The 12913-nt window shown below is 49.4% G+C and overlaps 1 protein-coding gene across 1 annotated transcript; it reads left to right on the top strand.

Moving 5' to 3' along the window:
- Nucleotides 1-1901: 1901 nt before the first annotated feature.
- Nucleotides 1902-12234, top strand: LOC145340248 (natural killer cell receptor 2B4-like; the record flags this gene model as incomplete). The annotated part of the gene is made up of 2 exons (XM_080184696.1): nucleotides 1902-2046; nucleotides 11890-12234. Coding segments are annotated over exons 1-2 (397 nt in total), but the record flags the coding sequence as incomplete, so codon positions are not given.
- Between the last annotated feature and the right edge of the window lie 679 nt (nucleotides 12235-12913).

Here is a 12913-nt window from a genome sequence, read left to right as displayed (position 1 = left end):
ACACCTCGAAACTTGCAGCTCTGAACCATTTCTACTTCGTCCCTGTTGATGTAGACAGGGGCATGTTCTCCTCTATGCTTCCTGAAGTCGATGACTTCGTTTTACTGACACTGAGGGAGAAATTATTATCATTGCAAATCCCACCCATAGAAGCTGGCTGGAATTCAAGTTCAATCTGTTCGTCATCCCAATTTCTTTAAGTGACCAAAATCCAGAATGGAAAGGCTGACCCAGACCTGGGAAAACAATCATCAGGTTTTATTTAAACTCATCCAGCTCATTAATGTCCTGGAGGGAAGGAAATCTGCTGTCCTTACCTGGTCTGGCCCACATGTGACTCCAGAGTCACAGCAATACGGTTAAATTCTTAACTGTGCCGCTCCGAAACAGCTGAGCGAGGGACTCAGTTCAAGGGTGGCACAGAGGTTGGCATTGCTGCCTCACAGCGCCAGGAACCCGGGTTCGGTTCCCGACATGGTGGCACAGTGGTTAGCACTGCTGCTTCACAGCGCCAGGAACCCGGGTTCGGTTCCCGGCATGGTGGCACAGTGGTTAGCACTGCTGCTTCACAGCGCCAGGAACCCGGGTTCGGTTCCCGGCATGGTGGCACAGTGGTTAGCACTGCTGCTTCACAGCGCAAGGGACCTGGGTTCGATTCCCGGCACGGTGGCACAGTGGTTAGCACTGCTGCTTCACAGCGCCAGAGACCTGGGTTTGATTCCTGCTTCAAGTATCTGTCAGTGTGAAGTTTGCATGTCCTCCCTGTGTCTGTGTGGGTTTCCTTCAGGTACTCTGGTTTCCTCCCACAGTCCAAAGAGGTGCAGGTTAAGTGGATTGGCCATGCTAAATTGCCCCTTAGAGTCCAAAGATGTGCAGGTTAGGTGGATTGACCGTGTTAAATTGCCCCTTAGAGCCCAACGATGTGTAGATTAGGTGGATTGGCCATGCTAAATTGCCCCTTAGAGTCCAAAGATGTGCAGGATAGGTGGATTGGCCAGCCAAATTGCCCCTTAGAGCCCAAAGATGTGTAGGTTAAGGGGGTTGACAATGCTAAATTGCCCCTTAGAGTCCAAAGATGTGCAGGATATGTGGAATTAGTGGGGTAAGTACACAGGGTTGCGGGTATAGGGCAAGATGCTCTGTCGGAGAGTCAGTGCAGACTCGATGGGCCGAATGGCCTCCCTTAGCACTTCAGGGTTCGACCATTCTGGGGGCGTTAAAACTTGGGAGACAAAGATTTGCTTTGACAACCACATCTCGGAAGGGAAACAAAATCCCTCAGGAACATGTGTCCCTCAGCATTGGACAACTCCGTGGAAACACCACATTCACCGTCCCGTGTCCACATGTCTCCCTGAACTCCTCCCAGTGCAACACCATGAGCAGAAGGTCCTCTTCCCTCTCTGGGTTAAGAGAAAGATCCCCACTGATGTCACAAGCGCTGGGAGGTGGCCTTGCCTCGACACATTGCAATTATATTTTGTTTCAACACCACCTAAAAGACGAGATGATATTTTGTGATGTGAATGTTTCTTAAGTTGTTACTTGTCCTGGGCAAGGAATGTAGGTTTGGATAAGAAAGGTTAAGAGAGATAAGTATATTCATTGGAATAAAATTTGCACGAGAGGGACACAGGGGCCAACACCCAAGGGAATCGAACGATTTCAGGGGGAGAACTCAGGAGTGGAAAAGATACACAAACACACTGGGGTGTAGCAGCTTGGACTTTGGAGCATTTACATTGGTTCGAGGAGTGAATGTTAAGACACGCCTAAACAACCCTCTAAACAACGCTCACAATACCTGTTGAATCATGTAGGCATGGCATACTTTACTGCACAATAAACCATTCATATGTAATTTACATTCCAATCATTTCCCAATTCTCAATCTGTCAGACTGGAAGTCTTGTCGGGGCCAGAGAGGCACAGGGAGGATAGATCCCTCCAGAGCACCCCATGCTCGAAGAGCTGCGGTGTGATTCGGAGCAGGCATGCTTCACAGCTGGAGTGCAGTGATGGTGGTACAGCTGTTGCTGCTGGCAGGTACACGTCAGGACTGGGAAAGTGTGTTGTGTCGTAGGGGCTGGAGGTGATTATGGAGATAGAAACCTTCTCCAGCCCCTACAACCCTGCCTATCTCTGTACCCCTCCCCTCCAGCCCCTACAACCCTGCCTATCTCTGTACCCCTCCCCTCCAGCCCCTACAACCCTCCCTATCTCTGTACACCCCCCTCCAGCCCCTACAACCCTCCCTATCTCTGTACCCCTCCTTCAAGCCCCTACAACCCTCCCTATCTCTGTACCCCCCCTTCAAGCCCCTACAACCCTGCCTATCTCTGTAAACTTCTCCAGCTCCTTCAACCATCCCTATCTCTGTAAACCCCCCTCCAGCCCCTACAACCCTCCCTATCTCTGTACCCCCCCTTCAAGCCCCTACAACCCTGCTTATCTCTGTACCCCCCCTTCAAGCCCCTACAACCCTCCCTATCTCTGTAACCTCCTCCAGCCCCTACAACCCCCCCATCTCTATAATCTCCTCCAGCCCCGACACCCCTCCCTATCTCTGTAACCCCCTCCAGCTCCTACAACCCTCTCTATCTCTGTACCCCCCCTCCAGCCCCTACGACCCTCCCTATCTCTATAACCTCCTCCAGCTCCTACAGCCCTCCCTTATCTCTGTAATCCCTCCAGCTCCAACGACCCTCCCTATCTCTGCAACCTCCTCCAGCTCCTACAACCCTCTCTATCTCTGTAACCTCGTCCAGCCCCTACAACCCTCCCTATCTCGGTAACCTCGTCCAGTCCCTACAACCCTCCCTATCTCTGTAACCTCGTCCAGCCCTTACAACCCCCCCATCTCTGTAACCTCGTCCAGCCCCTACAACCCTCCCTATCTCTGTAACCTCGTCCAGCCCCTACAACCCTCCCTATCTCTGTAACCTCGTCCAGCCCCTACAACCCTCCCTATACTTTTGATTTGATTTGTTACTGTCACATGTATCAGGATACAGTGAGAAGTATTGTTTCCTGCGTGCTATACAGACAAAACATACCATTCATAGAGCACAGAGGGGAGAAGGAAAGGAGAGAGTGCAGAATGTAGTGTTACAGTCAGAGCTTGGGTGTAGAGTAAGATCAACTTAATGCAAGGTAGGTCCATTCAAAAATCTGATCGAAGCAGGGAGATAGCTGAGCGTAGGAGACAGAGAGTGGGGAGAGTGGACAGGGGCTGCAGTTAAGGACAGTATCCTGTGTCAATCAGTTTTGGGGGCTCCCCTACCCACTATGTCTACTTTTGACAAAGATAACAGGATAACACAACTCCTATTTAACTCACTGCAGACACAGATAGTGAACAGTATAGGTGGATGGCTAAAATTACAAAGATCGATTGTGTTAACAAGTGATGGACTGAGGCAAACGGTTTTCAAGGTAGGACAATGCAAGATCATCCACTTCTCACTGTGGCACAATGGTTGGCAGTGTTGCCTCACAGCGCCAGGGAGCTGGGTTCAGTTCCTGGCTTGGGTGACTGTGTGGAGTCTGCATGTTCTTCTTGTGTCTGCATGGGTTTCCTCTGAGTGATTGATTGAGTTGGTATTGTCACATGTATTGGGATACAGTGGAAAGTATTGTTTCTTGTGTGCTATCCAGACAAATGCCATTCATAGAGAAGGAAAGGAGAGAGTGCAGAATGTAATGTTATAGTCGTAGATAGGCGTGTAGAGAAAGACCAACTTAATGTGAGGTAGGTCCAGTCAAAAGTCTGACAGCAGCAGGGAAGAAGCTGCTATTGAGTCAGTTGGTACATGACCTCAGACTTTTGTATCTTTTTCCCGACGGAAGAAAGTGGAAAAGAGAATGTCCGGGGTGAGTGGGGTCCTTAATTATGCTGGCTGCTTTGTCGAGGCAGCGGGAAGTGTAGACAGAGTCAATGGGTGGGAGGCTGGCTTGAGTGATGGACTGGGATTCGTTTACTACTCTTTGTAGTTTCTTGCAGTCTTGGGCAGAGCAGGAGCCCACACCAAGCTGTGATACAACCAGAAAGGATGCTTTCTATGGTGCACCTATAAAAATTGATGAGGGTCATAGTGGACAAGCCAAATTTCCTTCGCCTCCTAAGAAAGTAGAGGTGTTGGTGGGCTTTTTTAGTGTGGGCATGGAGGGACCAGGACAGGTTGTTGGTGATCTGGACACCTAAAAACTTGAAGCTCTTGTCCATTTCCACTTTGTCCCCGTTGACATAGACAGGGGCACGTTCTCCTCAACGCTTTCTGAAGTCGATGACAACCTCCTTCATTTTGTTGACATTGACGGAGAGATTATTGTTGCCGCACCAGTTCACCAGGTTCTCTATTTCATTCTTGTGCTCTGTCTCGTCATTGTTTGAGATCCGACCCACTACTGTGGTGTCGTCAGCAAACTTAAGAATGGAACCCATGCAGAGAACATGCAAACTCCTCGCAGTCACCCGAGCAGAGAATTGCATGGATGCCCCTGGCGCTATGAGGTGGCAGTGTTAACCATTGTGCCATTCCCTCCAACATCATTGGTCAGAACATTGGATGCAGGAGTTGGGATGTCTTGTTGAAGTTGTACAAGACATTGGTACGGCCACACTTGGAATACTGTGTGCAATTCTGGTCACCCTATTATAGAAAGGATATTATTAAACTGGAAAGAGTGCAGAGAAGATTTACTAGGATGCTACCAGGACTTGATGATTTGGGTGAGAAGGAGAGGCTGGATAGACTGGGACTTTTTTCTCTGGACCATAGGAGGCTGAAGGGTGATGTACAGAGGTCTATAAAATAATGAGGGGCATAGATCAGCTAAATAGTCAATATCTTTTCCCAAAGGTAGGGGAGTCTAAAACTAGAGGGCATAGGTTTAAGGTGAGAGGGGAGAGATAGAAAAGTGTCCAGAGGGGCAATTTTTTTCACACAGTGAGTGATGAATGTGTGGAACAAGCTGGCAGAGGTAGTAGTAGAGGCGAGTACAATTTTGTCTTTTTAAAAAGCATTTAGACAGTTACATGGGTAAGATGGGTATGGAGAGATATGGGCCAAACGTGGGCAATTGGGACTAACTTTGGGGTTTAAAAAAAAGGGTAGCATGGACAAATTGGGCTGAAGGGCCTGTTTCCATGCTGTGAACCTCTATCTTGCTGCTTTTATTTCTGATTTCCAGGCTGTGTGTTACTTTGCCTTCACCCTTAGGTGAGGTTAGCCTCGGGGTTTGGGCAGGGGAGGGAGAGAGGGGTGAGGGGGTGCAGGGCAGGGCGGTGCAGTTAGATCTTACCAAAGTTACAACTGTGATGGAACTTTACCCTGAAGTGTGTGAGGTGGTGCACTTTGGAAGGAGGAACCTTACAAGGAAGTGTACTATCAAAGGTCTGATACTGGGAAGTTCCAAGGAACAAAAGGACCTTGGTGTGTGACTGGAATGGTTAAACCCCGAGGAAAGTTTACACAAACCAGGCTGTGCTTTCCCCCGAATGTCAGCGCGACAGGGATATTCGAGATTCTTAACGCAAACCATTGGCTCTCACTCGAGGGAAACTGTTTCCCCGAACCAAACTGTAACCAAGGTGAAACACTGCAGATGACGGAGGTTCGAAATGAGCGCAGGAAATGCTGGAAAAGAAAGAGTTAACATTTCCAGTCCCGCCGACTATTCCTCAGAGCTCTGAACCATCTGTGACGCCTGCGCTGAGTACAAGACGAGGGGTTAGAGAGTAAAATCGAGAGGTAGGCCTTTCAGGATGGAGATGAGGTGTAGGTGGCATGGCAACACTGCTGCCTCACGGTGCCAGGGACCCGGGTCCGATTCCTGGCTTTGGTCACTGTCTGTGTGGAGTTGTCTTTATTTATTAGTGTCACAAGTAGGCTGACATTAACACTGCAATGAAGTTACTGTGAAAATCCCCTAGTCGCCACACTCCGGCACCTACTTGGGTACACTGAGGGAGAATTTAGCATGGCCAATGCACCTAACCAGCGCGTCTTTCGGAGGAAACGGGAGCACCCGGAGGAAACCCACGCAGACATGGGGAGAATGTGCAGACTCGGCACAGACACCAACCCAACTCAGGAATCGAACCCAAGTCCTTGGCGCTGTGAGGCCGCAGTGCTAACCACTGTGTCACTGTGCCTTTCTCCCTGTGTCTGTGTGGTTTCCCTTCAAAAGCTCCGGTTTCCTCCCTCACTCCAAAGATGTGCAGGTTAGATTGATTAGCCCTTAGTGCCAGGGGGATTAGCAGGGTAAATATATGGGGTTACAGGGATAGGGCCTGGGTGGGATTGTCGTTAGTGCGGGCTCGATGGGCCAAATGGCCTCTTCTGCACTCAATATCCACCAGCACTCTGCACCCCATTTTAAAACGTAAAGATTAAACAACATCGTAAGAGGGAATTACAGGACAGAGACAGCACTATACAAGGCCAATCAGGGCATGGTATCGTGCTATCCCTCCACAAGAGAAACTCACTGTGTGCTACTCTCCGACCTTGTTCGCGTAGCCTAGAAAATTCTCTCTCATCAGGTAACTTTCCACCTCTCTTTGGGAAGCCACGATTGAATTTGTCTCCACCACTCTCTCGAGTCATTAATGATTCGAGATGCAGTGTTTGCTTGTTCTGCGTTGGATAATGTTAGTCCGATAACTGATCTACGCTCACTGTGCTCGATCGAGTAAACCAGATTGTCTGCTCGGCTAAACTGAACAGGCACACGGAAAGTCCTCGAAACAGAGCTGTACGAGCGAGTGCAGGCATTTTGTGATTGCTGGGACACTTTCAAGGATTGCAATTTAACCCAGTGCACATCTAGGGTGGGGATTCCTGGCCACCTCTCCCACGGCGTGGCTTCCGCAATAGGGGGCGGCTGGCCAACAGCATCGGCGAGATCATCTGGTCCCAACGAGTGCTATGGCTCCCTGGCTCACCACTGGGGAGCCCACCACAATGTCTGCGAAGGGGAAGCGGGGTATGTCACCTTAGGCGGGACAGGAATGTAGCACAGTCTGTCTTGCAAACCAGCCTCCCATCCATTGACTCTGTCTACACTTCCCGCTGCTTCGGAAAAGCAGCCAGCATAATCGAGGACCGCACACACCCCGGACGTGCTCTTTTCCACCTTCTTCTGTCGGGAAAAAGATAAGTTTGAGGTCATGTACCAACCGACTCAAGAGCAGCTCTTTCCCTGCTGGCATCAGACTTTTGAATGGACGAACCTCCCACTAAATTGATCTTTCTCTACACCCTAGCTGTGACTGTAACACTACACTCTCTGCACTCCCTCCTTTCCTTCTCTATGAACAGTATGCTTTGCCTGTATCGGCGCACAAGAAACAAAACTTTTCACTGTTCATACATGTGACAATAATAAATCAAAGCAAATGCCACCCTGACAAACGGGTGTCATCTCTGCATAGCTCCGAGGTGAATCAAAGGTGAAACAGATGGCAAACTAGCCAGTCCTTGTCAGGATGGTAACTGGTGACCAGCGGTGTTCCACAGGGGTCAGTGTTGTGACCACGACTTTTCACTCAATACATTAATGATCTGGAAGATGGAACTGAGAGCGTGGTTGCTAAATTTGTGGATGACGCAAAGATATGCAGAGGGATAGGTAGTGTTGAGGAAATGGGGGACTGCAGAATGACTTGGACAGGTTAGGAAAGGGGGCAAAGAAGTAGCAGATGGAATACAATGTGGGAAAGTGTGAGGTTATACACTTTGGAAGGAACATAAGAACATAAGAAATAGGAGCAGGAGTAGGCCATCTAGCCCTTCGAGCCTGCCCCGCCATTCAATAAGATCATGGCTGATCTGTCGCTGCTCAGTTCCACATTCCCGCCCTCTCCCCGTAACCCTTAATCCCCTTGCCTATCAAAAACCTATCAACCCGCGTCTTAAATATATTTAGCGAGGCAGCCTCCACCACTTCAACGGGCAGAGAATTCCAGAGATTCACCACCCTTTGAATTTTGTTTTTGAATTCCCTCGTTTCTTGAATTCCCTCGTTTCTGACTGTTAGGGACCTACATTTGTCTTCACCAAGATTTTTCTGCTCACAAATCTATAGAAACTTTCAATCAATTCTAATGCTCCCTGCAAGCTCATTCACATACTACTTCCCCCTTCTTCATCAATCATGAGTGAAGAAGTTCCTCCTCAACTCCGTTCTAAACCGCCCCCCCCCCCTTTATCTTGAGGCTGTGCCCTCTAGTCCTACTGTCTTTTTTGAGCGGGAAGAGTCTCTCCACCTCTATCCTATCCATCCCATTCATCATCTTATATGTCTCAATGAGATCTCCCCTCATTCTTCTAAACTCTAACGAGTACAAGCCTAGTTTATTCAGCCTCTCCTCATAGTTCAACCCCTTCAACTTCAGTATCAGCCTAGTAAGCCTCCTCTGCACTCCCTCCAAGGCCAAAATATCCTTGCGTAAGTACGGTGACCAAAACTGCACACAGTACTCCAGCTGCGGCCTCACCAATGCCCTATACAGCTGCAGCAAGACCTCCCTACTTTTATATTCAATCCCCCTCGCTATGAAGGCCAGCATCCCATTCGCCTTCCTGACCACCGGCTGCACCTGCAAGCTGGGTTTTTGCGACTCATGCACAAGGACCCCCAGGTCCCTCTGCACCGTCGCCTGCTGCAGTTTTTCGCCACGTAAGTAATAGTCCTTCCTACCATTCTTCCTACCAAAGTGGACAACTTCACATTTGCCAACATTAAATTTCATTTGCCAGTTCCTGGCCCATTCGCCCAGCCTATCTAGATCCTTCTGCAGACTCTCCACACCTTCCGCACAATTTGCCGTTCCACCAATCTTGGTGTCATCAGCAAATTTCGACACCATACATTCGGTTCCCTCCTCCAGATCATCTATATAAATGCTAAATAGCTAAGGCCCCAGCACTGAGCCCTGGGGCACTCCACTAGTCACCAACCACCAATCCGAATAGCACCCATTGACCCCCACTCTCTGCCTCCTATTTGACAGCCAATCCCCTACCCACGCTAACACCCTACCCCCAACTCCATGCCCCCTGACCTTCTGTAATAACCTCTTGTGAGAGATTGAAAAATAGAGGCATGGACTATTTTCTAAATGGGGAAAGGATTCGGAAATCTGAAGCACAAAGAGACTTGGGAATCCTGGTTCAGGATTCTCTGAAGGTTCAGTTGGCAGTTAGGAAGAGAAACACAATGTTAGCATTCATTTCTAGAGGGCTAGAATACAAGATGTGGAGATGCCAGCGTTGGACTGGGATAAACACAGTAAGAAGTTTCACAACGTCAGGTTAAAGTCCACCAGGTTTATTTGGTAATACAAGCTTTCAGAGCACTGCTCCTTCACCAGGTGAGTGGGAGTTCTGCTCACAAACAGGGTATATAAAGACACAAACTCAATTTACAAAATAATGGTTGGAATGCGAGTCTTTACAGGTAATCAAGTCTTAAAGGTACAGACAATGTGAGTGGAGAGAGGGTTAAGCACAGGTTAAAGAGATGTGAATGTGCAGGTGTGCATGTGTATGTCCTGTGGAGGCACACATGAGGATGGCTTCAACTGGGAACTTGGGTTCATGTAACCCCCATGATTTGCCTGGGCTTACAAAATCTCACTAATTATCCTGTCTGGAAACAATGCACATCTCTTTAACCTGTGCTTAACCCTCTCTCCACTCACGTTGTCTGTATCTTTAAGACTTGATTACCTGTAAAGACTCGCATTCCAGCCATTATCTTGTAAATTGAGTTTGTATCTATATACGCCCTGTTTATGAAGACAACACCCACTCACCTGATGAAGGAGCAGTACTCTGAAAGCTGCCAAATAAACCTGTTGGACTTTAACCTGGTGTTGTGAGACTTCTCACTGGAATACAAGAGCAGGAGTGTGCTGCTGAGGCGGTATAAAGCTCTGGCCAGACCCCATTTGAAGTATTGTGAGCAGTTTTGAGCCTCATACCTAAGGAAGGAGGTGCGGACCTTGGAGGAGGTCCAGAGGAGGTTCACAAGGATGATCCCCGGAATGAAGAGCTTGTCGTATGAGGAACGGTTGAGGAGGCTGGGCCTATACTCGAATTAGAAGGATGAGGGGGGAATCTAAGTGAAACTTACAGAATACTGAGAGGCCTAGCTAGAGTGGACATGGAGGAGAAGTTTCCACTAGTAGGAAAAACTAGGGCACAACCTCAGAGTGAAGGGACGCTCCTTTAAAACAGAGATGAGATGGTTTCGTTAAGGGGAAGTCGTGTCTGACAAATTTACTGGAGTTCTATGAGGATATGTCTAGGGCGGTGGATAGAGGAGAGACGGTGGATGTGGTCTTTCTAGATTTTCAGAAGGCGTTTGACAAGGTACCTCACAAGAGGCTATTACAGAAGGTCAGGGGGCATGGAGTTGGGGGTAGGGTGTTAGCGTGGATAGAGGATTGGCTGTCAAATAGGAGGCAGAGAGTGGGGGTCAATGGGTGCTATTCGGATTGGCGGATGGTGACTAGTGGAGTACCCCAGGGGTCAGTGCTGGGGCCTCAGCTATTTACCATTTATATAGATGATCTGGAGGAGGGAACCGAGTGTACGGTGTCAAAATTTGCTGATGACACCAAGATTGGTGGAACGGCAAATTGTGTGGAGGGTGTGGAGAGTCTGCAGAAGGATCTAGATAGGCTGGGCGAATGGGCCAGGAACTGGCAAATGGAATTTAATGTTGGCAAGTACGAGGTGGTCCACTTTGGTAGGAATAATGGTAGGAAGGACAATTACTTACGTGGCAAAAAACTGCAGCAGGCGACGGTGCAGAGGGACCTCGGGGTCCTTGTGCATGAGTCACAAAAACCCAGCTTGCAGGTGCAGCAGGTGGTCAGGAAGGCGAATGGGATGCTGGCCTTCATAGCGAGGGGGATTGAATATAAAAGTAGGGAGGTCTTGCTGCAGCTGTATAGGGCATTGGTGAGGCCGCAGCTGGAGTACTGTGTGCAGTTTTGGTCGCCGCACTTACGCAAGGATATTTTGGCCTTGGAGGGAGTGCAGAGGAGGTTTACTAGGCTGATACCGGAGTTGAGGGGGTTGACCTATGAGGAGAGGCTGAATAAACTAGGCTTGTACTCGTTAGAGTTTAGAAGAATGAGGGGAGATCTCATTGAGACGTATAAGATGATGAATAGGATGGATAGGATAGAGGTGGAGAGACTCCTCCCGCTCAGAAAGGACAGTAGGACTAGGGGGCACAGCCTCAAGATAAAGGGGGGCGGTTTAGAACGGAGTTGAGGAAGAACTTCTTCACTCAAAGGGTGGTGAATCTCTGGAATTCTCTGCCTGTTGAAGTGGTGGAGGCTGCCTCGCTAAATATTTTTAAGACGCGGGTTGATGGGTTTTTGATAAGCGAGGGGATTAAGGGTTATGGGGAGAGGGCGGGAAAGTGGAACTGAGCCACGACAGATCAGCCATGATCTTATTGAATGGCGGGGCAGGCTCGAGGGGCTGGATGGCCTACTCCTGCTCCTATTTCTTATGCTCTTATGTTCTAGAAGGAATTTCTTCGGCCAGAGGTCGGTGAATCTGTGGAACTCTTTGCCGCAGAAGGCTGTGGAGGCCAAATCATTGAGTGTCTCTAAGACAGAGATAGATAAGTTCTTCATCAATAAGGGGACGAGGATTACAGGGAGAGGGCAGGAGAATGGCGATGAGGATCTTATCAGCCATGATTGAATGGTGGAGCAGACTGGATGAGCCAAATGGCCTAATTCTGCTCCTACACTTTATGGCCTGTAGTCCTGACACTAACCCCTCACCGTGTGAAAGAAAGGTACACGGTTCCTTCTCTGTTTTGTCACCCTGAATCGGTTGTTCTCCTCGCCTCCAGAGGTCGGGCGGGGCGTGCTGGTGCGATTGAAAGATGACCATCTCTACGGGATTGTGGGAAGGCCCCTGCAGTTTGACGCGGAGTACACCAGGGGAAACCAGCAGGACATCCACAGCGTGACCTGGAAGCTGAAGCGAGGGGCCTTGCTCCGGCTCTTCCACTACTTAATGAAGGGGAGCAGGATGTACATGACCCCGGCCTACAAGGGGAGGGTCACGTTCCACCAGGAGAACGGCTCCATGGAGCTGCTAAACGTCACCGTGCAGGATAGTGGGACATACCTCGTTTCAGTGGTCGACATCATGGGATCCGAACAGACAGCTTCCACACAGGTGCGGGTGTACGGTGAGTTTGGGATCTTGCTGTGCCTTTTCCTCTCATCCCCCCCCCCGGCCCCATAAGTGATAGGAGCCCCTCGGCCCCTGGAGGCTGCTCGGACGTTCAGCAAGATGAGGGGTGGGGCACGGTGGGTGGCACTGCTGCCTCACAGCATCAGGGACCCGGGCTCGATTCCAGCCTTGGGTGACTGCGGAGTCTGCACATACTCCCCGTGTCTGCGTGGGCTCCCTCCGGGTGCTCCAGTTTCCTCTCACAGTCCAACGATGTGCAGGTTAGGTGGATTGGCTGTGCTAAATTGTCCTTTAATGTTACTCCTTAGTCAGTGTAAGATTCAGCCTGTATGGGTCAGCTAAGATTCAGCCTGTAGCAGTCAGTGTAAGATTCAGCCTGTATGGGTCAGTGTAAGATTCAGCCTGTAACGGTCAGTGTAAGATTCAACCTGTATAGGTCAGTTTAAGATTCAGCCTGTATGGGTCAGTGTAAGATTCAGCCTGTAGCAGTCAGTGTAAGATTCAGCCTGTATGGGTCACTGTAAGATTCAGCCTGTAACGGTCAGTGTAAGATTCAGCCTGTATAGGTCAGTTTAAGATTCAGCCTGTATAGGTCAGTTTAAGATTCAGCCTGTATGGGTCAGTGTAAGATTCAGCCTGCAGCAGTCAGAGTGAGATTCAGCCTGTAGCAGTCA

This window comes from Carcharhinus amblyrhynchos, unplaced genomic scaffold, assembly GCF_965287045.1.
Source record: "Carcharhinus amblyrhynchos unplaced genomic scaffold, sCarAmb.v2.hapA scaffold_872, whole genome shotgun sequence".
Taxonomy (NCBI): Eukaryota; Metazoa; Chordata; class Chondrichthyes; order Carcharhiniformes; family Carcharhinidae; genus Carcharhinus; species Carcharhinus amblyrhynchos.
Note: the sequence above shows the minus strand (reverse complement) of the source record. Positions and strands in the feature narration are given on the sequence as shown.